Raw genomic sequence first — 23,887 nt, forward strand, 5'->3', positions numbered from 1 at the left:
GCGGCGTGAGGAAAAACTTTTTTACGCAGCGAGTGGTTCGGATCTGGAATGCGCTGCCTGAGAGGGCGGTGGAGGCAGATTCAATCATGGCTTTCAAAAGAGAGTTGGATAAGTACCTGAAGGAAAAAATTTGCAGGGCTACAGGGAAAGGGCAGGGGGAGCGGGACTGGCTGAAGTGTTCTTGCAGAGAGCTGGCACGGGCTCGATGTGCCGAATGGCCTCCTTCTGTGCTGTAACCATTCTATGATTCTATGAATAGAGGGTTATGCTGGTGGGGCGAGATGAGGAAAGACAGGAGGAGGCTCGAGTGGAGCATAAACGCCGGCGCGGACTGGCGGGCCCGAATGGCCTCTTCCTGTGCCGTATATCCTGTGTAATCTCCTAGAGCCGCTCATATGAAAAGGAAGGAGATGCGGAGCCCATCCAGTTATAATACTTTTATTTATAGGGTTATGCTCAGCGTATCACACTACGTTAGACTGTCGCCATCTCAGCAGTCAGTTACTGTGTGTTCTGAAACAAAGCTGCCGGGGAAGGGGCGGTTCAGATAAACGCCATGGCGTGATTGGCCAGGCTACAGCTGGTGCCTGTTCCATCTGGTTCCACGTTAATCTTCGTCACAACACCGTCCTCCAGTAACATTACAAACCTGAGGAGGAGAAAGAAACAGCCTCGCTTAATGTGCTATAGGGGTATTCGATTACTCAAAAGCCGGATATTAGTGCTGCAAAATGGAACACTCCCCTGGGCACCTTGTGTCCCATCACACACTCCCAGGGCAGGTACAGCACGGGTTAGATACAAAGTAAAGCTCCCTCTACACTGTCCCATCACACACTCCCAGGGCAGGTACAGCACGGGTTAGATACAGAGTAAAGCTCCCTCTACACTGTCCCATCAAACACTCCCAGGGCAGGTACAGCACGGGTTAGATACAGAGTAAAGCTCCCTCTACACTGTCCCATCAAACACTCCCAGGGCAGGTACAGCACGGGTTAGATACAAAGTAAAGCTCCCTCTACACTGTCCCATCAAACACTCCCAGGGCAGGTACAGCACGGGTTAGATACAGAGTAAAGCTCCCTCTACACTGTCCCATCACACACTCCCAGGGCAGGTACAGCACGGGTTAGATACAGAGTAAAGCTCCCTCTACACTGTCCCATCAAACACTCCCAGGGCAGGTACAGCACGGGTTAGATACAGAGTAAAGCTCCCTCTACACTGTCCCATCAAACACTCCCAGGGCAGGTACAGCACGGGTGCCTCAGTGCCCTGAAGTGTGGGTAGGAAGCAGGTGAAGGAAGCCCGGTGTTCCCGCTGCTGATCACGGTCTGGTTACAGCCCCGGGGCAGGCACGGTACAGAAGCCGGGCGCCCCTACATGTGGTTGACTCCGGGGCGGGCACGGTACAGAAGCCGGGCGCCCCTACATGTGGTTGACTCCGGGGCGGGCACGGTACAGAAGCCGGGCGCCCCTACATGTGGTTGACTCCGGGGCGGGCACGGTACAGAAGCCGGGCGCCCCTACATGTGGTTGACTCCGGGGCGGGCACGGTACAGAAGCCGGGCGCCCCTACATGTGGTTGACTCCGGGGCGGGCACGGTACAGAAGCCGGGCGCCCCTACACGTGGTTGACTCCGGGGCGGGCACGGTACAGAAGCCGGGCGCCCCTACACGTGGTTGACTCCGGGGCGGGCACGGTACAGAAGCCGGGCGCCCCTACACGTGGTTGACTCCGGGGCGGGCACGGTACAGAAGCCGGGCGCCCCTACACGTGGTTGACTCCGGGGCGGGCACGGTACAGAAGCCGGGCGCCCCTACACGTGGTTGACTCCGGGGCGGGCACGGTACAGAAGCCGGGCGCCCCTACACGTGGTTGACTCCGGGGCGGGCACGGTACAGAAGCCGGGCGCCCCTACACGTGGTTGACTCCGGGGCGGGCACGGTACAGAAGCCGGGCGCCCCTACACGTGGTTGACTCCGGGGCGGGCACGGTACAGAAGCCGGGCGCCCCTACACGTGGTTGACTCCGGGGTGGGCACGGTACAGAAGCCGGGCGCCCCTACACGTGGTTGACTCCGGGGCAGGCACGGTACAGAAGCCGGGCGCCCCTACACGTGGTTGACTCCGGGGCAGGCACGGTACAGAAGCCGGGCGCCCCTACACGTGGTTGACTCCGGGGCGGGCACGGTACAGAAGCCGGGCGCCCCTACACGTGGTTGACTCCGGGGCAGGCACGGTACAGAAGCCGGGCGCCCCTACACGCGGTTGACTCCGGGGCGGGCACGGTACAGAAGCCGGGCGCCCCTACACGTGGTTGACTCCGGGGTGGGCACGGTACAGAATCCGGGCGCCCCTACATGTGGTTGACTCCGGGGTGGGCACGGTACAGAAGCCGGGCGCCCCTACACGTGGTTGACTCCGGGGCGGGCACGGTACAGAATCCGGGCGCCCCTACATGTGGTTGACTCCGGGGTGGGCACGGTACAGAATCCGGGCGCCCCTACATGTGGTTGACTCCGGGGTGGGCACGGTACAGAATCCGGGCGCCCCTACATGTGGTTGACTCCGGGGCGGGCACGGTACAGAAGCCGGGCGCCCCTACATGTGGTTGACTCCAGGGCGGGCACGGTACAGAAGCCGGGCGCCCCTACACGTGGTTGACTCCGGGGCGGGCACGGTACAGAAGCCGGGCGCCCCTACACGTGGTTGACTCCGGGGTGGACACGGTACAGAAGCTGGGCGCCCCTACATGTGGTTGACTCCGGGGCGGGCACGGTACAGAAGCCGGGCGCCCCTACACGTGGTTGACTCCGGGGCGGGCACGGTACAGAAGCCGGGCGCCCCTACACGTGGTTGACTCCGGGGCGGGCACGGTACAGAAGCCGGGCGCCCCTACACGTGGTTGACTCCGGGGTGGGCACGGTACAGAAGCCGGGCGCCCCTACACGTGGTTGACTCCGGGGCGGGCACGGTACAGAAGCCGGGCGCCCCTACACGTGGTTGACTCCGGGGTGGGCACGGTACAGAAGCCGGGCGCCCCTACACGTGGTTGACTGAACGCCCTCTGAAGTGGCCTCGGAATACAAAAAAAAAAAAAAAAAAGCGCTACGAAGGTTTGCAGCACCGCCTTGCGAGGGCAGCTGGGGAATGGACGAGCACTGCCGCCTTGCCCACATCGCGAAACCAAGACCCACGGAATAAAATACAAAGCGTGGCGTGCAGCCTACCTTTTGCACCGCTTGTTTCCCAGCGCAGCAATCAGCTGCTCCTTGTCCAGCACCAGGTCCACGGCCTGCAGAGAGAGAGAGAGAGAGAGAGAGAGAGAGAGAGAGAGAGAGAGGAGGTTAGTGCACAGGCAGGGGGCAGTGCGAGCGGCAGATGATCTTCCCCCTGCATAGAGGGAGTGGCACCTGCTTTGGAGCAGGAGCAAGCACAGAACAGACAGAACCTAACAACCAATTCAATTGGGGACCGACTACTGGCGGGTGTAGGGAGAGGAACGAGGGGGGAGCGGGGGTGGTAGTCTTTGGCTTGGACTTGGATGCGAGGTGACGCAGCCGTTAGCAGAATGAGGGACCCCGGACTGGCAGGTCCATGGTACTCCGCAGTCTGGCTCCTTAATGAGGGGAGAGGCCCGACACTGGGGCGGGGCTTGCTAGAATTCGATCCAGGTCGGCCAACAGAAGCTCGCCAGTGCTGATCTGCATCTGTAGGTTAGTTTCCAGGGGCGCCCCGAAACCGGCTGGGCCGGGGAAAGAGGGGGACAAGAGCCAGCAGACTGGGATCTCGCCCCTGTCCGCTCAGGGACTCAGTGCAGGGTTGGGGGGGAGGAGCAGCGAGAGGAGGGGGAAGTGTGTGCTCCACGCCAGGCATGCGGCTGCTCACCACCTGGGCTCGGAGACGCGAGCGCGACAATGGGTTTGTCTGCAGATGGCAGGCTTGTGAATCCCTTTACGGGGTGAGCGGACATCCAGCGGTTGAAGGGAGGGACACTCTTAGTTTGTTGCGGTTCAGGGCGTGGGCCAGCGTGTGTCAGGTGGCAGCGCTCTCTCCTCGGAGTCAGAAGGTCGTGGGTTGAGCCCCACTCCAGAGACTTGAGCACATAAAGCTAGGCGGACACTCCCAGTGCAGTGCTGAGGGAGCGCCGCACTGTCGGAGCTGAGGGAGCGCCGCACTGTCGGAGGGGCAGCGCTGAGGGAGCGCCGCACTGTCGGAGGGGCCGTCTTTCGGATGAGACGTTAAACTGAGGCCCCATCTGCCCCCTCAGGTGGATGTAAAAGATTCCCTGGCACTATATCAAAGAAGAGATGGGGGAGTTCTCCCAGGTATCCTGGGACCAATATTTATCCTTAAACAACATCACTAAAAACAACAGATGATCTGGTCATTATCACATTGCTGCTTGTGGGAGTTTGCTGTGCGCAAATAGGCTGCCGCGTTTCCCACATTACAACAGTGACCACACTTCAAAAAAGTACTTCATTGGCCGTGAAGCGCTTTGTGACGTCCTGAAAGTCGCAGGAGAATTGAGAGTCTTTCTTAAAAAAAAATCACCAAAGGATCCAAGGGGACCTCGCTTCCCTTCTCTTCCTGCTGCCACCATCCCGTCAGGGAACAGCCGATTTAATCTCTCCTTCCCTGAAACCATCGAGGTTTACAGCACAGGAGGCCATTCCGCCCATCGTGGCTGTGCCACAACACTCTAAATCCAATCTCGCTGCCCTGCTCCCTTTCCCATAGCCCTGTATATTCCTCGGCTTAGAGTACTTAATCTACTTAATGCCCCTCTGGCAGTGCAACAAATGCTCAAAGGCAGAGCGATGGGGGCACGAGCCTGGGTCGCGATCATCTCCATCTGGCCAATGCTCCTCAGACTCTCTTCCCAAGCTCCAAACCCCCCGCCCTTCGTTCTCCTCGCGTTAGTGCGAGGTTTTGATTTCATAGAAATTTACGCCGCAGAAAGAGGCCATTCGGCCCATCGTGTCCGTGCCGGCCGACAAAGCTCTCCAGTCTAACCCCACTTTCCAGCTCTTGGTCCGTAGCCCTGTAGGTTACAAGTGCACATCCAAGTACTTTTTAAACACGATGAGGGTTTCTGCCTCTCCCACCCTTTCAGGCAGTGAGTTCCAGACCCCCACCAGCCTCTGGGTGAAACAAGTTCTCCTCAACTCCCCTCTAATCGTTCTACCAATTACTTTAAATCTCTGCCCCCTGGTTTATTGACCTCTCTAAGGGAAATAAGTCCTTCCTATCCACTCTATCCAGACATAGAAACATAGAAGATAGGAGCAGGAGTAGGCCATTCGGCCCCTCGAGCCTGCTCTGCCATTTAATGAGATCATGGCTGATCATCCAAATTCAGTACCCTGTCCCTGCCTTCTCCCCATACCCCTTGATCCCTTTAGCCTTAAGAAATATATCTAACGCCTTCTTGAATATATTTAATAAATTGGCCTCAACTACCTTCTGTGGTTGAGAATTCCACAGGTTCACCACTCTCTGGGTGAAGAAATTCCTCCGCATCTCTGTCCTAAATGGCTTACCCCTTATCCTTAGACTGTGACCCCTGGTTCTGGACTCCCCAACCATCGGGAACATCCTTCCTGCATCTAGTCTGTCCAGTCCTGTTAGAATTTTATAATTTTCAATGAGATAAAGGCCCCCCATATCCCTCACTATGTCCCAGGTCCTCTTGAAACCCAACCGAACCACCGCTCCTAGATCGAGCCCCGTTTTGTCTCCCGCTCTGTTGAACTTTAGTGGGGAATCCTGGTCTCGAAAGCAGAGTAGGCTGGCCAGGTTGGCGTCCTGACAAAGGAGGGCCTGGCACATTTAGCCAGCGCGCGCAGTCAGGGAAGGTGCTTGCTTACTCACCCGTGTGAAGGCTCCGGTGGGGTCAGCCAGCATCCGCACCTGGGGAGGAGAGACAGCAATAGATATTAGCCCCCCTCACGACCACACCCGGGCTAACTGAGAAACACAGAAGATAGGAGCAGGAGTAGGCCATTCGGCCCCTCGAGCCTGCTCCGCCATTCAATGCGATCATGGCTGATCATCCAAATTCAGTACCCTGTCCCTGCCTTCTCCCCATATCCCTTGAGCCTTAAGAAATATATATAACTCCTTCTTGAATATATTTAATGAATTGGCCTCTACTGCTTTCTGTGGTAGAGAATTCCACAGGTTCACCACTCTCTGGGTGAAGAAATTCCTCCTCATTTCTGTCCTAAATGGCTTACCCCTTATCCTTAGACTGAAGCGCTGGGCTTGCTGCTTCAGGACCACCGCTCAGCCCCCGGCGACTGCTTAAAGTCCTCAGTGCTGAGATGGCACGTGGGGCGCTACGTAAGAACATTAGAAATAGGAGCAGGAGTCGGCCACGCGGCCCCTCGAGCCTGCTCCGCCATTCAATAAGATCACGGCTGATCATCGACCTCAACACATTCCCGCCCGATCCCCATATCCCTCGATTCCCTGAGAGTCCAAAAATCTATCGATCTCAGCCTTGAATATGCTCAACGACCGAGCCTCCACAGCCCTCTGGGGTAGAGAATTCCAAGGATTCACCACCCTCTGAGTGAAGAAATTCCTCCTCATCTCAGTCCAGAATGGCCGACCCCTTATCCCGAGACTGTGCCCCCTGGTTCTAGACTCTCCAGCCAGGGGGAAACATCCTCCCTGCATCTACCCTGTCAATCTCCCTCAGAATCTTGTATGTTTCAATGAGATCACCTCTCATTCTTCTAAACTCCAGAGAGTATCGGCCCAATCTACTCAATCTCTCCTCATAGGACAGCCCTCTCATCCCAGGAATCAATCTAGTGAACCTTCGTTGCACCGCCTCGAAGGCAAGTATATCCTTCCTCAGATAAGGAGACCAAAACTGTGCACAGTACTCCAGGTGTGGTCTCACCAAGGCCCCGTACAGTTGTAGCAAGACTTCCTTACTCTTATACTCCAGCCCCCTTGTAATAAAGGCCAACATGTCATTTGCCTTCCTAATTGCTTGCTGTACCTGTACGCTAACTCGGTTTCCTGTACTAGGACACCTAAATCTCTACAACTGGGGGTGGGGGGGCAGCAGGCACAGGGGTTAAGCACTGAAACCAGCCAGAGCTCCTACTGGGGAGGGTATGCGTGCAGACGGAGTTTGGGCAAGTGCAGGAAAGGATCGGGCTAGGTCGTGATGCCCCATGTAGTTGAATAGGCTGACAAGACTCCGCTATCCTGGCTCACGCATGAAGTGGTGGCCACTCGGGCGAGGTACCGTAGGTAGGAGAGCAGGGACGCCGGGTGACCTTTCCCCCTCCTCGGTCCCGAGCCCGAGGGAGGCAGATGCCAACTCCACCCTGGCAGAGACGATCAAACCAGACCGGGGACGAGCCTGGGATCTTCCTGCCCTGTACCACCCTGGATAGTGTATCTATACAAAGCCCTGGTTAGACCACACCTGGAGCACCACACCTTAGGAAGGATATACTGGTCTTGGAGGGAGTGCAGCGTAGGTTTACCAGAATGATACCCAGACTCCAGGGGTTAAGTTACGAGGAGAGATTACACAAATTGTATTCCCTAAAATTCAGAAGGTTAAGGGGTGATCTGATCGAAGTTTTCAGGATATTAAGGGGAACTGATAGGGAGGAGAGAGAGAAACTATTTCCGCTGGTTGGGGAGTCTAGGACTAGGGGGCAGAGTCTAAAAATTAGAGCCAGACCTTTCAGGAGTGAAGTTAGGAAACACTTCTACACACAAAGGGTGGGAGAAGTTTGGAACTCTCTTCCGCAAACAGCAATTGATGCCGAGGGTCAATTGTTAATTTTAAATCGGAGATTTGTTAACCAAATGTATTAAGGGATACGGGGCAAGGGCGGGTGGATGGAGTTAGGTCACAGATCAACCATGATCCCATCGAATGGCGGAACAGGCTGGAGGGGCTGAATGGCCGCCTCATGTACCTAGGTACCGACCAACTCGTCAGGGTGCGGTGAAGGCTGAAGGAAGAAGCACACACACAGGTGTATTATCACAGGGCAGTCGGCCGGGGAGGTGTCGGGGACTCTCGCTGCAGAGAGGCCGTGTACCCTCAGTCCCTGCCCCTTCCGCACGCAACAAGGAGGAGATCAAGCGACAGCAGTCGGCAAAGGTTAAAACAGCCCGGGGAGACAAGCAAAGCAGTGGGAATGCCCTGGGCGGGTGCTGCCAAATATTAGCACAGTAAATTTTATATAGATGGCTTGGAGAGATATAAACACACTCGAGTTAGAGTTACAGCAGCGACTCCAGATCCATCTGATAGGTCAGAGAGGCAGTCGCCCCACAGACACTGTCCCGCGAGCAAGGAGCAAGTTATTTTCTGGTCACAGGGCGAGGCTCTATAACCCTGTACCTCTCTCTCTCTCGCTTACCTTCCCCTCAGTCTTCTGGTCTTTCCCCCAGGCATTCATGACGAAGGCGTCGTTGACCGCGATGCAAGCGACGATTTCGATTCCTTTTTTCTTCAGCTCCTCAGAATTTTGAACGTAACTCGGCAAGTGGGACTGGAGATGGAAAAAAAAAGTTACAGCGAGGGGCCTGTAGAAAGATCCTGGATCCAGCACAGACACAACTGGCCCCGTTTAAAAGGAAGGTGGAGGACAGCGCGGCCCATCAAGGGGCGACCGGGTTTACCCCATTTTCCATTCTCTCTCTTTTCCCCCCCCCCCCCCAACCAACATTTTCTGCAAGGACCCCAATCAGATTTCCCCCATCCCTAGCCCTAGGATGGGGAGCACCCAGGTGTCAACCGTGGCTCAGTGGGTGTCTCTCTCTCTCTCGCCTCTGGGTCAGAAGGTCGTGAGTTCAAGTCCCGCTCCAGAGACTGGAGCACAAATATCCAGGTCGATACTCCCCAGGGAGCGCCGCACCGTCGGAGGGGCGGTGCCGAGGGAGCGCCGCCGAGGGAGCGCCGCACCGTCGGAGGGGCGGTGCCGAGGGAGCGCCGCAGGGGCGGTGCCGAGGGAGCGCCGCAGGGGCGGTGCCGAGGGAGCGCCGCAGGGGCGGTGCCGAGGGAGCGCCGCAGGGGCGGTGCCGAGGGAGCGCCGCAGGGGCGGTGCCGAGGGAGCGCCGCAGGGGCGGTGCCGAGGGAGCGCCGCAGGGGCGGTGCCGAGGGAGCGCCGCACCGTCGGAGGGGCGGTGCCGAGGGAGCGCCGCACCGTCGGAGGGGCGGTGCCGAGGGAGCGCCGCACCGTCGGAGGGGCGGTGCGGGGAAAAGGGGAAGAAAAGTTTGGCACAAGAGCGGCCCAATGAGTGCAAGATAGTGGAGAAATCCAGCCTACCTTACTACATCCTGGAGTGAAAGCTCCGGGCACGCCGAAGAGAAGCCCCTTCTTGCCCTTGAAGAGCTCTGCGATGTTGACGATGGAGTGGGGGTCATCCTCGTGAACATCGATAGAGGGCAGTTTGTCACCGACCTGCCAGGACAAAACGAGACAAATGCATTACTGGTCAACTTTCCAGGACAGACAGCGGGCTCCCTGTGTGCGTGGGCTCAGCTCCTGAAAGCAGCACGGTGTGGGGCCCTTACCTGCCCGAGTCTCGTGCGTTTTGGAGCACCTCGTCTCTCTCGTTCAGTCCGTAAGGGGGACCCTGAGCTCCCGGTCACTTGTCACTTTAATTCACCGCCCCATTCCCACTCAGACCTCACCGTCCTCGGCCTCTTGCATTGTTCCACGAAAGCTCAGCGCAAGCTCGAGGAACAGCACCTCATCTTTCGATTAGGCACTTTACAGCCCTCTGGACTCACCATTGAGTTCAACAATTTCAGATCATAACCTCGGCCCCTATCACATATATATATTTTCTTCTTTTCTTTATCCACACTTTGTTTTTTCTTCTCCCTTCAGCTGTCCTTCATTACTAGAGAACTAATATCTCCAAGTTTGCAGACGACACAAAGCTGGGTGGGCGTGTGTGCTGTGAGGAGGATGCAGAGAAACTCCAGTATGATTTGGACAGGTTGGGTGATTATACTGCATCTGCCATGCATCTGCCCAATGTGGATAAATGCGAGGTTATCCACTTTGGTGGCAAAAACAGGAAGGCAGATTATTATCTGATTGGCAATAGATTGGGAGAAGGGGAAGTGCAACGAGACCTGGGTGTCCTTGTGCACCAGTCGCTGAAGGTAAGCATGCAGGTGCAGCAGGCGGTTAAGAAGGCAAATGGTATGTTGGCCTTCGTAGCGAGAGGATTCGAGTACAGGAACAAGGATGACTTGCTGCAGTTGTACAGGGCCTTGGTGAGACCACACCTTGAGTATTGTGTGCAGTTTTGGTCGCCTTATCTGAGGAAGGATGTTCTTGCCATGGAGGGAGTGCAGCGAAGATTCACCAGGCTGATACCTGGGATGGCAGGAATGACGTATGAGGAGAGATTGAGTCGATTGGGCTTATACTCGCTGGAGTTTAGAAGAATGAGAGGTGATCGCATTGAAACTTATAAAATTCTAACAGGACTGGACAGACTGGATGCAGGAAGGATGTTCCCGATGGCGGGGGAGTCCAGAACCAGGGGTCACAGTCTAAGGATAAGGGGTAAGCCATTTAGGACAGAGATAAGGAGGAATTTCTTCACCCAGAGAGTGGTGAACCTGTGGAATTCTCTACCACAGAAGGCGGTGGAGGCCAATTCATTAAATATATTCAAGAAGGGGTTAGATATATTTCTTAAGGCTAAAGGGATATGGGGAGAAGGCAGGGACAGGGTACTGAATTTGGATGATCAGCCATGATCTCGTTAAATGGCGGAGTAGGCTCGAGGGGCCGAATGGCCGACTCCTGCTCCTATCTTCGATGTTTCTATGTTTCATTCCGCCAGCGCAATTCACACCCCATCTAGAGCCATCCTTTGTACCTTAACCTGTCCCATTACCACCTCCTCTCGCCTTGAATATCTCGTAATGTCTCTCAATCTTTCCTGCTTTCTATCCTATCACTGATCTTCCCTTTTGTTCTGTCATCCCCTCCCCCTTTTCCCAGCCCCTAAACTTGCTTTCCATTTCCTGCTTTTTCCCCCCAGTTCTGACGAAAGGTCATCGACCTGAAACGTTAACTCGGTTTCTCTCTCCACCGATGCTGCCCCGGCCTGCTCAGTTTTTCCAACGTTTCCCGTTTGTTATTTCGTCTCTCTCTAGACAGGGGCGGGCGGGAAAGAGTGGAGAGCGCCTGGCTGTCATAGGTTAGAAGAAGCCAGTTAGGTTTGTGCCGTTTCTTCCCGGACCTGGAGCCAGAAATTAACAAGCAGTACGTTTCTCCGACCAGGCAGCAATTAAGCTCTGACTGACTTCAGGCTAGGGCTACTTACTGCAATTAGTTTCTGTGGCCTTAAAAAGAAAAGGGACAGACCAGCTTACACAGCACCACTAGAATACTACTGTTGTGCGTTTTACATTGTGCCTTGGCGAGCAATGTTACGGGAGGTCCACTAGTTAAAACACTGCAGCCACGGTGCGCCGGTGGTGGAGGGAGGGGGCCCCTCATTTGCAAAGTGATGGGCCGGAGGGAGGGGGCCCCTCATTTGCAAAGTGATGGGCCTCACTCGGGACGTAGGGTGCAGAGTACAAGGAGCTGGCCCTGTGGACAGGGGGGGCGAGGAGCCAGCGTAAGGGACAAAAGTCAGCACGGGCTGGAGTGCCCTCTGCCATAGAAACATAGAAAAATAGGAGCAGGAGTTGGCCATTCGGCCCTTCGAGCCTGCTCCGCCATTCAATATGATCATGGCTGATCCTCTATCTCAATACCATATTCCCGCTCTCTCCCCATACCCCTTGATGCCTTTTGTGTCCAGAAATCTATCTATCTGCCTTCTCTCAGCTACGAGCGCTTTGAATCGGATGACAGATTGACGGGGCAGGGCTGTGGCGTGACACTCGCTCCCAGGAGGGCAGACCTGCAGATCAGGCAGGTTGTTCCATTACAACCTCCCCGGTGACTCGGTCTCCTCTCTGGTGGCTCCCGGGCAAGATAAACATGTTTTTTGTTGGATTAAACCCTCAAACTCTGCCGTCTGTTGATTAACGGGGCGACTTACCGCCTGAACCCCTTCCCAAAGCGGGAGGCTTTTATTTATATCTGGCAGGTCATTGGCCGCCTGTGGGGCTGGAGGCTCGCGTCGCTTTTTAAATCCCCTGAATAACGTGAGTGTGGAAGGATTAAATTGTGGAGGGAATTGATCTGGGCAAATCCTGCAGAAATGGCAAAGGCTCAAAATAGTAGCAGGGCACCAGCTGTTTACTAAGATGGAAAATGAGGTGGGGTTTTTCAGCCCACAGGTGCCCTGAGTTGTGGAACAGGTTACCAGGGAAGGGTCGTCTTCTTGGGCAGTCCCTCGGAACTGAGGATGACTTGCTTCCGCACTAAAAATATGAGTTCTCAGGTGACTGATGAGTCCAATGCGGGACCTACAGTCTCTGTCACAGGTGGGGCAGACGGTGGTTGAAGGGGCGGGTGGGTGGGGTGCTTGGGTTGACGGGCGCTCCTTGCGCTTGCTCCCGGCGAAGAGACTCGAGGTGTTCGGCGCCTTCCTGGATGCTTCTCCTCCACTTTGTGCGGTCTTGGGGCCAGGGTTCCCCAGGGTGTCGGTGGGGATGTTACACTTTTTCAAGGAGGCTTTGAGGGTGTCCTTGAGGCGTTTCCTCTGCCCACCTGGGGCTCTCTTGCCGTGTCGGAGCTCCGAGTAGAGGCGCTTGTTTTGGGAGTCTCGTATCGGGCATGCGGACGATGTGACCCGTCCATCGGAGCTGATCGAGCGCGGTCAAAGCTTCGATGCTGGGGATGTTGGCCTGAGCGAGAACACTGACGTTGGTGCACCTATCCTGCCAATGGATTGGGAACAGCTTACCGGGGAAGGGTATAGGAGCGGACACTGTAAATGGATTCATGGGTCAGTTTTACGTGTTTCTAGAGAGGGAGAAGAGATTGAAGGATCCGGTGAGAAGATTGGGACTATTTCCACTGCAGCAGAGGCGGCTAAGAGGAGATTTAATCGAGTTTTTTCTGGTCTTGCCCTATTAACTCGGATTCCCCTCTGGTTGGGCAGTCACATGACGAGGGGGGTCATTAGAATTAGGAGCAGGAGTCGGCCATTCGGCCCCTCGAGCCCGCTCCGCCATTCAGTAAGATCATGGCTGATCTTCAACCTCAACTCCACATTCCCGCCCAATCCCCATATCCCTTGATTCCCCGAGAGTCCAAAAATCTATCGATCTCAGTCTTGAATATACTCAACGACTGAGCCTCCACAGCCCTCTGGGGTAGAGAATTCCAAGGATTCACCTCCCTCTGAGTGAAGAAATTCCTCCTCATCTCAGTCCAGAATGGCCGACCCCTTATTCTGAGACTGTGACCCCTGGTTCTAGACTCTCCAGCCAGGGGAAACAACCTCTCAGCATCTACCCTGTCAATCCCCCTCAGAACTTTATGTTTCAATGAGATCGCCTCTCATTCTTCTAAACTCCAGAGTATCGGCCCAATCTACTCAAATTCAAATTCAAATTCAAATTCAAATCGCTTTATTGGCATGATAAGGTACATCTTATGTTGCCAAAGCATCAAAATACATTTATGGTTGAACACATAAACGCAGTTCTATTCATACAGTGTATAAACAGGTATATCCCCGAGTGTATAAATATACATTCGCCTTGTTTATATATACTCTTTTCTTAGTTTACTGGTTGTCCCTCTGTTCATGGCAAGCTGTAACATAGTGTGCCGCCAGTGTTACACAGCTTCTCTCCTCCCCCAGTAGGAATGGGAGTTTTTGGTTGTCATTCAGATTTCTGAATTCAGGGCATATTTGTGAGAATTTTTGGTAGAAATTCTCCCTGATGCCCTGATATTTTCCACAGGCTGTGAGGAAGTGCATCTCTGTCTCCACCACTCCCTGACTGCAGTGAGAGCATATCCTGTCTTCTCTTGGCAGCCTGGTCTGCCTGTGTCTGCCTTTTTCGATCGCTAGGCTATGTTCGCTAAGTCTGTACCTTGTCAAGGTTCTTCTCAGTTTGTTATCCTTTACCATGGTCAGGTAATCAGCTATGTTGTATTGTCTGTTTAGGGCCAAGTAGCAATTGAGTTTGCTTTGGGTTTTTGTTGTTTCTGCCCAATAATGTCAGATATTTTTCCTTTTGCTTAGCGACGATTGTGTTGGGTCGAATTCTTTGTGTTACCCTGTCACTGTCCTGGGGCTGGTTATTGTTAGTAGTTACTTCACTGAGTCCCAGGACTAGTTGACTGAGGGAATTCTTCTTTAAGGTCAGCGCTTGGCATTTCAGGGCGTCGTAGTGATAGCATTGGGGGTTGCTCATTTGTAGGTGATTCCAAAATTTGGTGGCTCTTTTTTGGATAGTGATTATTAATGGATATTGGCCTAGTTCCGCCCTGCATGCATTGTTTACTGTTTTCCTTTGAGTCCGGAGGATACTTTTACAGAATTCTGCATGTAGGATCTCAATTGGGTGTTTGTCCCATTTTGCAAATTCTTGTTGTGTTAGCGGTCCCCATACCTCACTGCCATAGAGTGCAATTGGTTCAATTACGGATTTGAAAATTTTGAGCCAAATGCTCAATCTCAACTCATAGGACAGCCCTCTCATCCCAGGAATCAATCGAGTGAACCTTCGCTGCACCGCCTCCAAGGCAAGTCTATCCTTCCTCAGATGAGACCAGAACTGTGCCCAGTACTCCAGGTGTGGTCTCACCAAGGCCCTGTACAATTGTAGCAAGACTTCCTCACTCTTATACTCCAACCCCCTTGCAATAAAGGCCAACATGCCGTTTGCCTTTCTAATTGCTTGCTGTACCTGCATGCTGACTGTGTTTCCAGTGCCAGGACACCTAAATCTCTCGGACCACCAACATGTAATAGTTTCTTACCATTTAAAGTTAAGAATTGTCACCGAGGGTGAGGAGAGGAGAGGATGGTTGGAGCATGCAGCGGAGGCAGAGGCCATTGCATCTTTTTAAGGGAAAAGTGGCTCATTTATGACAGAGTAACTGGGGAGAGCGCGGGGCACTTGGATTTGTTTTGGATTATTCCAGCAAACGAGGCCGATGGGCCGAATGGCCTCCCGCTGTGCTGGAACCACCCGAGGTTTGGTAGGTGGCGGGGGGGGGGTCGAGGTATATGGTGGATGACTATCTGTGGGGCTTAAAGGCCCCTGCCTGTCTCAGTAGAATGAGGCTCGAACCCACGTCCCTGCCTGCCCAGTGGCCCTGCGCTAACACTCCGTGCCCCCGATTTGGGGGGCACAGATATGCTGCCGACGCGAATTCTTAACAGAACGCAAGAACAGGAGTTGGCCATTCGGCCCTTCGAGCCTGCTCCGCCATTCAATGAGATCATGGCTGATCTTCTGCCTCAACTCCATTCACCGGCCCTATCGCCCTATCCCTCGATGCCCTACTAGTCGACTTCTGTTTTGAATTTGCCCAATGACTGAGCCTCCACAGCCCTCTGGGGTAGAGAATTCCAAAGATTTACCACCCTGTGTGAAGAAATTTCTTATTCTCAGTCCTGAATGGCCAACCCTTTATCCTGAGGCTGTGGCCCCTGGTTCTAGACTCTCCAGAAGCTCCGTTTCACTCCCGACTGTCTGACACCTACTGCCATCCCTCTTTCGGATGAGACGTTGAACCGAGGCCCTGTCTGCTCGCAGGTGGACGTAAAAGATCCCACGGCACTATTTGGAAGAAGAGCAGGGGGAGTTCTCCCCGGTGTCCTGGGGCCGATATTTATCCCTCAACCAACATCACAAAAACAGATGATCCGGTCATTATCACATTGCTGTTTTGTGGGAGCTTGCTGTGTGCAAATTGGCTGCTGTGTTTCCTACATTACAACAGTGACCACACTTCAAAAAGTACTTCATTGGCTGGGAAGCGCTTTGGGGACGTCGGTGGTCGTGAAAGGCGCTGGAGAAATGCAAGTCTGTTCTTTTGGGTAAAGAGTTAAAGCTTGTGCGGTTTTTTTTTTTTTTTTTTTTTTTACTTGCCTGTCCCTGAACGAGTAACTGGCCAAAAGTCTGGCAGCTTCCGTCTAGAACAGGCGCAACTGTCCTGAAAGCAATCTCTCTTGTGCTCTTTCCCTCTCCTCTTTCCCCCTCCCCTCACCCCGTGGTCCAACGTGCTCTGCTAGTTCTATACCGCCGTGTACAATGAAAAACGCAAGTTACCCAACACCGCGCCGTGTGTAGCTAATGCACACCGGCAGCTGGTCCTGTGTGTGGACTCTAGGACATAACGTGAGAATTAGGGGTAGGCCACACGGCCCCTCGAGCCTGCTCCGCCATTCAATAAGATCACGGCTGATCATCGACCTCAACTCCACTTTCCCGCCCGATCCCCATATCCCTCGATTCCCCGAGTCCAAAAATCTATCAATCCACAGCCTTGAATATACTCAATGACTGAGCCTCCTCAGCACCTCTGGGGCAGAGAATTCCAAAGATTCACCACCCTCTGAGTGAAGAAATTCCTCCTCATCTCAGTCCTAAATGGCCGACCCCTTATTCTGAGACTGTGACCTGGTTCTAGACTCTCCAGCCAGGGGGAAACATCCTCCCTGCATCTACCCTGTCAATCCCACCTCAGAATCTGATCTGTTTCAATGAGATCAGCTCGCATTCTTCTAAACTCAGAGTACAGGCCCAATCTGCTCAATCTCTCCGCATAGGACAACCCTGTCATTCCAGGGATCAAGGGAGCCTAGGCCTTTTGAGTGGAGGGGCCACATGGGCGTCTTTGACGGAGGGTGCATCTAAAGTTTAAATCCTTGTCCTCGTTCATTCCTGATGCCTCTCAGCTGCTGACCCTACTGTTTGTGATTTGAGGCCTATCCACCAATGGAGCCAGAGCGCTAAGACCAGCCCTTTCCAAATCTCCAGGCCCACCAGATTCAAACCGGGCACAACCAGCGAGCGAGGACCAACGGGCCCGAGGTGCCTGGGCTTCGAGGACCGGATTGCCAGGGCCCGGTGGGGGAGGAGGCCCCGGTCTTTCAACACCTCTCCTCTAGGGACGGGAATGACGACGAGGATTGTTCAAGATAACAGACGTGCGGTTTTGGCTTAGAATTTTACAGCACAGACCGAGGCCGTTCGGCCCCATCGTGCCCGTGCGCCGCCCCCCCCCCCTTTCAAGAAGCCTGCAGAATATAGGAGGACTGAGAGAGACGGGTTTTGAGAAAGAACAAGAGGGGGTGACAGTACGAGGAGTCATAGGAACAGGAGGAGGCCATTCAGCCCCTCGTGCCTGATCCGCCATTCAATTATATCATGGCTGATCTGTATCTTAACTCCATCTACCCGCCTTGGTTTTTATTTTATTCAATTCAATTTTTATTTGTCATATATGTGTACAGCAGATGTGTGTACTGCACAATGATGTGGGCGCCGCTGGCAAGGCCCAGCATTTATTGCCCATCCCTAGTTGCCCTTGAGAAGGTGGTGGTGAGCCGCCTTCTTGAACCGCTGCAGTCCGTGTGGTGAAGGTGCTCCCACAGTGCTGTTAGGGAGGGAGTTCCAGGATTTTGACCCAGCGACGATGAAGGAACGGCCGATATATTTCCAAGTCAGGATGGTGTGTAACTTGGGAACACCACCACCTCCAAGTGCCCCTCCATGCGCCTGCTGCCCTTGTCCTTCTAGGTGGAAGAGGTCGCGGGTTTGGGAGGTGCTGCCGAAGAAGCCTTGGCGAGTTGCTGCAGTGCATCTTGTAGATGGTACACAGTTTTTGGGGGGGGGGGGGGGGGGGGGGAAAAAGAGTTGCAGATTTCCACCACCCTTTGTGTGAGAGGAAGCCACGGCAGTGCAGTATGGAGGAAACACCTGCCTGTGGTGGCGTGTTTGCAGTTTGGGGGTGGGGGGGGAGGGGAAGAGCGAGAGAGAGAGAGAGAGAGAGAGAGAAATGCTCGGGCCAGCACTGACCACAGCAGCATCGACAAAAAACGAAACAAGGAGAGAGGGCGTGACGGAAAGAGGTTGGAGGCTCGAGGCGAGCTGGACGCAAGGAGCAAGCGCAGAGTCATCACAGAACACAGGAACAGGAGGAGGCCATTCAGCCCCTCAAGCCCGTTCCGCCATTCAATGAGATCATGGCTGATCTGCGACCCAACTCCATTTAACTCTTTGTTCCATATCCCTTACCCAACAAACATCCACCTATCTCAGTCGTGAACATTTTAATTGACCCCACAGCCTTTTGGGGGAATAGAGTTTCACACTTCCACTACTCTGGGGGAAGAATTGCTTCCCAATTTCACTCCTAAAACGGCGTCGCTCTAATTTTAAGATTGCGCCCTCTTATTCTCGATATCCCCCACCAGGGGAAATAGTCCTCTTTATCTACCCGATCGAACAGCTTTACCATGTTAAAGACCTCAATTGGATCTCCCCGCCCCCACAACCACCCCAAAACTTCTAAACTCGAGGGAATACAAGCAATTTATGAGACCTGCTCTCATAGTTTACCAGTCTTAGCCCCGGGATCATTCTGGGCTGCACCCTCTCCAAGGTCAGTGTGTTCTCCGAGGTGCCGTGCCCAGAACTGAACGCAGCGCTCTAGATGGGCTCTGACCACAGCTCTGTACAACTGAAGCACAACGTCCTCCTCTTTGCATCCCAACCCCCTTGAGGTAAAGGGCATCACTCCATTAGCCTTTCGGATTGCTTTTTGTACCTGGGCACTATCTTTTAGTGACCTTGTACACCCCTTTGCTCCTCCGCAGCGCCTAGTCTCTTGCCAATGAATGGAAGCCCATTAACCTCAGTACCGACCGTTCAATTGCCCAATGCCGGGATCAGAGATTACTCGATGAAGTAAGTAACCCACGGTGACGTCAGTCTATCCCAAACTTCTCCAGAGACTTAAGCCAGGCTGACACTCCAGTGCCGGCGCCGAGGGAGCGCCGCACTGGCGGAGGGGCGGCGCCGAGGGAGCGGCGCACTGGCGGAGCCGAGGGAGCGCCGCACTGGCGGAGGGGCGGCGCCGAGGGAGCACCGCACTGGCGGAGGGGCAGTCTTTCGGATGAGACGTTAAACCGAGGCCCCGTCTCCCTCTCACGTGGGTGTAAAAGATCCTACAGCCACTATGAGGAAGAGCGGGGGGGGAGTTCTCCTCGGTATCCTGGCCAATAGTTATCCCTCAAACAAAATTTTTAAAAAACAGATTAACAGGTCTTGTATCTCATTGCTGTCTGTGGGGCCTTGCTGTGCGGAAATTGGCTGCCGCACTTCCCTCCATTACAACAGTGACAATACTTCAAAAAATAAATGCTTATTTGGCCGTGAAGCGCTGTAAAAATGCAAATTCTGTCTCGCCTGCAACACCAGTAAGGTTATCACCGCTACAAGCTGAAAGGGCCAGTAGCAAGGAGTCGATCGGTGAGGCCGCAGCCCGTGAACGAGGGTTTGAGACCAGGAGCGGGTTTAACTGGGAGAGAAACAGTTAATGAGGCGCGGCAGGAGATTCCGAATCGACGCCACGTCCTTAGTCAGGGACTAACCACGGCCGCTCGCGGGAGGGCAAGAGAGAAAAAAAATTCGAGACAGGAGGTGTGAAACGTTAGAACTGCAAAGCCCCAGATTACATCATTTCAAATCTGTCCAGTCATCGGGTGTGGCACGGCTGTACAATGTCCCCGGGGCTCCAATTTCTGATCATGAAGCGAATTGGCAGAGGCTGGTGCTCTTGTCGCTCTAACCTCCCCTCAAATGGCCAGCGGGGAACAATGCACTGTTTCTATGGACAGTGACAGGCAGGTAAAGACCCGTTGGTCATCAGGACACAGGAGCAGGAGGAGGCCCTTCAGCCCCTCCAGCCTGTTCCGCCATTCAAATGAGATCAAGGCCGATCTGCCACCTAACTCCATCCACCCGCCTTTGCCCCAGGTCCCTTAATACCTTTGGTTAACAAAGCTATCAATTTCTGATTTAACATTAACAATTGATCTAGCATGAATTTGCGGCAGAGAGTTCCAAACTTCTCCCACCCTTTGTGTGTAGAAGTGTTTCCTAATTCACTCCTGAAAAAGGTCAGGCTCTAATTTTTAGACTCTGCCCCCTGGTCCTAGAATCCCCAACCAGCGGAAACAGTTTCTCTCTCTCTACCCTATCTGTTCCCCTTAATATCCTGAAAACTTTGATCAGATCACCCCTTAACCTTCTAAATTCCAGGGAATACAACCCTAGTTTGTGTAATCTCTCCTCATCCAGCCAGCCTGTCCCACAATTGCGATACCTTGTGTATCACATATACACTCTCCACCCCACCCGAAACCACGTGGATCTCCCGGGAGAGGCAAAAAAAAAATACATAAACCCCAGGCTAATTGTGGGGGGGGGGGGGGGGGGGAAATATCTGGGAAATTCCTCTCCGACCCAGCTGGGCGATCAAAACTAGTCCCGATCGTCGCTCTGGCCCGGAATTCTCTACCTTCTGGAAGAGATGATCTCCGCCCCAGCCAGAAACAGGTCTCGCTCCAAGGAATTCAGCGAATCAGCGTCCAGCGCGCGAGACGGCAGCCCAGAGTTGAAACAGATTCTCGCACAAAGCCCCCGGGCGAGGGAGAAGGGTAGAATCCGGCTCTAGACGGGCTCCACCGTGTGCGGTTCCCCCGCCTCTTCTCCACCCTCCCAAGCAGCAGGAAGATTGGCCAGGCGTGCAGGGCACCGGAGGGCGGCCGGAACACAGGGAACCGCACTGTCAGCAGCGAGGGGGTGGGTAAGCGAATCCTTCACCCAGGTAAAGTAGAGCAGCCTCACTTGCTGGCCCCCGTGTCGTGACATCCCAGAATACCAAAAGGGGGGGCTGAAACTGCGCCCCCCCCCGCAACAATGCTCACTGAAGACTTCAGAAAGAAAGAACATGCATTTCTCCAGCGCCTTTCACATCTACAGGACGTCCCAAAGCGCTTCACAGCCAATGAAGTACTTTTTGAAGCGTGGTCACTGTTGGAATGTAGGAAACGTGGCAGCCAATTTGCGCACAGCAAGCTCCCACAATGTGATAATGACCAGATCATCTGTTTTAGTGATGTTGATTGAGGGATAAATATTGGCCTAGGACACCGGGGAGAACTCCCCCTCCTCTTCTTCCAATAGTGGCCGTGGGAATCTTTCACATCCACCCGAGGGCAGACGGGGCCTCGGTTTAACGTCTCATCTGAAAGACGGCACCTCCGACAGTGCGGCGCTCCCTCAGTACTGCCCCTCCGACAGTGCGGCGCTCCCTCAGTACTGCCCCTCCGACAGTGCGGCGCTCCCTCAGTACTGCCCCTCCGACAGTGCGGCGCTCCCTCAGTACTGCCCCTCCGACAGTGCGGCGCTCCCTCAGTACTGCCCCTCCGACAGTGCGGCGCTCCCTCAGTACTGCCCCTCCGACAGTGCGGCGCTCCCTCAGTACTGCCCCTCCGACAGTGCGGCGCTCCCTCAGTACTGCCCCTCCGACAGTGCGACTCTGCCTGGATTTTTGTGCGCAAGTCCCTGGAGCGGGACTCGAACCCACAACCTTGACTCAGAGGCGAGAGTGCTACCCACTGAGCCACGGCTGACACCAGTTTCACAGTCCAACTCTCCAGTCAACCAGCATCACCAAAAACAGATGAACTGGCGATTTTCACATTGCTGTTTGTGGGAGCTTGCCGTGCGCAAATTGGCGGTCGCGTTTCCTACATTACAACAGTGACCACACTTCAAAAAGTACTTCATTGGCTATAAAAGCGCTTTGGGACGTCCTGAGGATGTGAAAGGCGTGGGAGAAATGCAAGACTTTCTTTGAAGTAAGGGAACACTGGAGTAGTAGCTGTGGTTAAACCTTCCTGAAACAGCGATGTAATTATTAACAGGCGAGAGAGAGAACACAAGGTTAGGGAAAACCCAGTATCCTATATACTGGAAACAAAGGAGGAAGTAAAATCAATCAGTCACTGGGTGGGCAGGACAGATGGGAAATTCTCGGATGTTGAAATCAGTTCCCTTCTCAATCTCTTGTGGTGGGGTGGCTGGGAGTGTACAGCGGGGGAAGCAATCAGCACAGCCGAGTCTTGGGCAATAGATTGTCACAGGTGAACGATCTCAATCTGCCGCAGCCGCCCTCGACAAACCTGTGCTGCCGTTTGCTCAGCCCGTCCCGCTTAACAGCTCTGCGACCGCAATGATTAAAATAAAACAAAAGCCCTTCCCCAACGGCTGTTTAAACAATGACTCGGGCGAAGCGAGAGTCTTGTCACGTTTACAGGTTGGATACGAGGCGAGCTGGGAAAGTGCACTGATTAAATGCTGCCACTTGGACCGCAAGCGCTGCTTTAATGTGGGATGTTGAGCTCGCCCGATCCGAGGATCATCCCATGTGTTTAAGCAGTCCATGCCCACGTTCAGGCTTGGGCTGATCAGTGGCAGGTAACATTCGCGCCACACAAGTGCCAGGCAATGACCATCTCCAACAAGCGAGAGTCTAACCACCTCCCCTTGATATTACCATCGCCGAATCCCCCTCGATCAACATCCTGGGGGTCACCATTGACCAGAAACTTAACTGGACCAGCCACATAAATACTGTGGCAACAAGAGCAGGTCAGAGGCTGGGAATTCTGCGGCGAGTGTCTCACCTCCTGACTCCCCAAAGCCTTTCCACCATCTACACGGCACAAGTAAGGAGTGTGATGGAATACTCTCCACTTGCCTGGGTGAGTGCAGCTCCAACAACACTCAAGAAGCTCGACACCAACCAGGACAAAGCAGCTCGCTTGATTGGCACCCTGTCCACCACCTTAAACATTCACTCCCTCCACCACCGGCGCACCGTGGCTGCAGTGTGCGCCATCTACAAGATGCACTGCAGCAACTCGCCAAGGCTTCTTCGACAGCACCTCCCAAACTCATAACCTCCACCACCTAGAAGGACAAGGGCAGCAGGCACATTGGGATCACCACCACCACCTCCAAGTTCCCCTCCAAGTTCCCCACCATCCTGACTTGGAAATATATCGGCCGTTCCTTCATCGTCGCTGGGTCAAAATCCTGGAACTCCCCCCCGAACAGCACTGTGGGAGCACCTTCACCACACGGACTGCAGCGGTTCAAGAAGGCGGCTCACCACCACCTTCTCAAGGGGCAACTAGGGATGGGCAATAAACGCTGGGCTTCGCCAGCGACGCCCACATCCCATAAATGAATAAATAAAAAAGCTAAATGGGCAATAACACCCATTGGAGAAGCGTTTTATTCTCGTGAATTTCCCGGTCATTCTCCCATCCCCATATTTACTCCCTTCTCCCAACAGTTCTGGTCACCACATTACAGGAAGGGTGTGATCGCACTGGAGAGGGTGCAGAGGAGATTCAGGAGGATGTTGCCAGGACTGGAGAATTTTAGCTATGAGGAAAGATTGGAGAGGCTGGGGTTGTTTTCTTTGGAACAGAGGAGGCTGAGGGGAGATTTAATTGAGCTTTGTAAAATGACGAAGGGCCTAGATAGAGTGGATAGAAAGGACTATTTCCCTTAGAGAGGTCAATAACCAGGGGGCAGAGATTTAAAGTAATTGGGAGAAGGGTTAGAGGGGAGCTGAGGAGAACTTTTTTCACCCAGAGGGCGGTGGGGGTCTGGAACTCACTGCCTGAAAGGGTGGGAGGCGCAGAAACCCTCATCACATTTATAAAGTACTTGGATATATACTCGAAGTGCCGTAACCTACAGGGCTACGGACCGAGAGCTGGAAAGTGGGATTAGGCCGGAGAGCTCTTTGTCGGCCGGCGCGGACACGATGGGCCGAATGGCCTCCTTCTGTGCTGTAACTTTCTATGATTCTATAACTCTACGCCGAGAGGGGCACCTAGCCTGCTCGCAAAGCTG

The 23,887-nt window shown here is 54.1% G+C and overlaps 1 protein-coding gene across 1 annotated transcript in view; it reads right to left on the reverse strand.

The window, feature by feature from the left end:
* Window positions 1-424: 424 nt before the first annotated feature.
* Window positions 425-23,887, reverse strand: part of prdx5 (peroxiredoxin 5) — a 31,219-nt gene continuing 7,756 nt past the window's right edge. Inside the window, exons 2-6 of the mRNA XM_085976166.1 lie at window positions 9,321-9,455; window positions 8,412-8,543; window positions 5,881-5,919; window positions 3,234-3,298; window positions 425-649 (exon numbers count right to left, since the gene is read on the reverse strand). Coding sequence (XP_085832292.1) covers window positions 544-649; window positions 3,234-3,298; window positions 5,881-5,919; window positions 8,412-8,543; window positions 9,321-9,455 — 477 coding nt within the window. The 3' untranslated portion in view covers window positions 425-543. The remainder of the gene's footprint in view (window positions 650-3,233; window positions 3,299-5,880; window positions 5,920-8,411; window positions 8,544-9,320; window positions 9,456-23,887) is intronic.

The sequence above is a fragment of the Somniosus microcephalus genome, unplaced genomic scaffold, assembly GCF_052327205.1.
Source record: "Somniosus microcephalus isolate GS21.2 unplaced genomic scaffold, FLI_Smic_1.0 unresolved_chr2, whole genome shotgun sequence".
Lineage (NCBI taxonomy): Eukaryota > Metazoa > Chordata > Chondrichthyes > Squaliformes > Somniosidae > Somniosus > Somniosus microcephalus.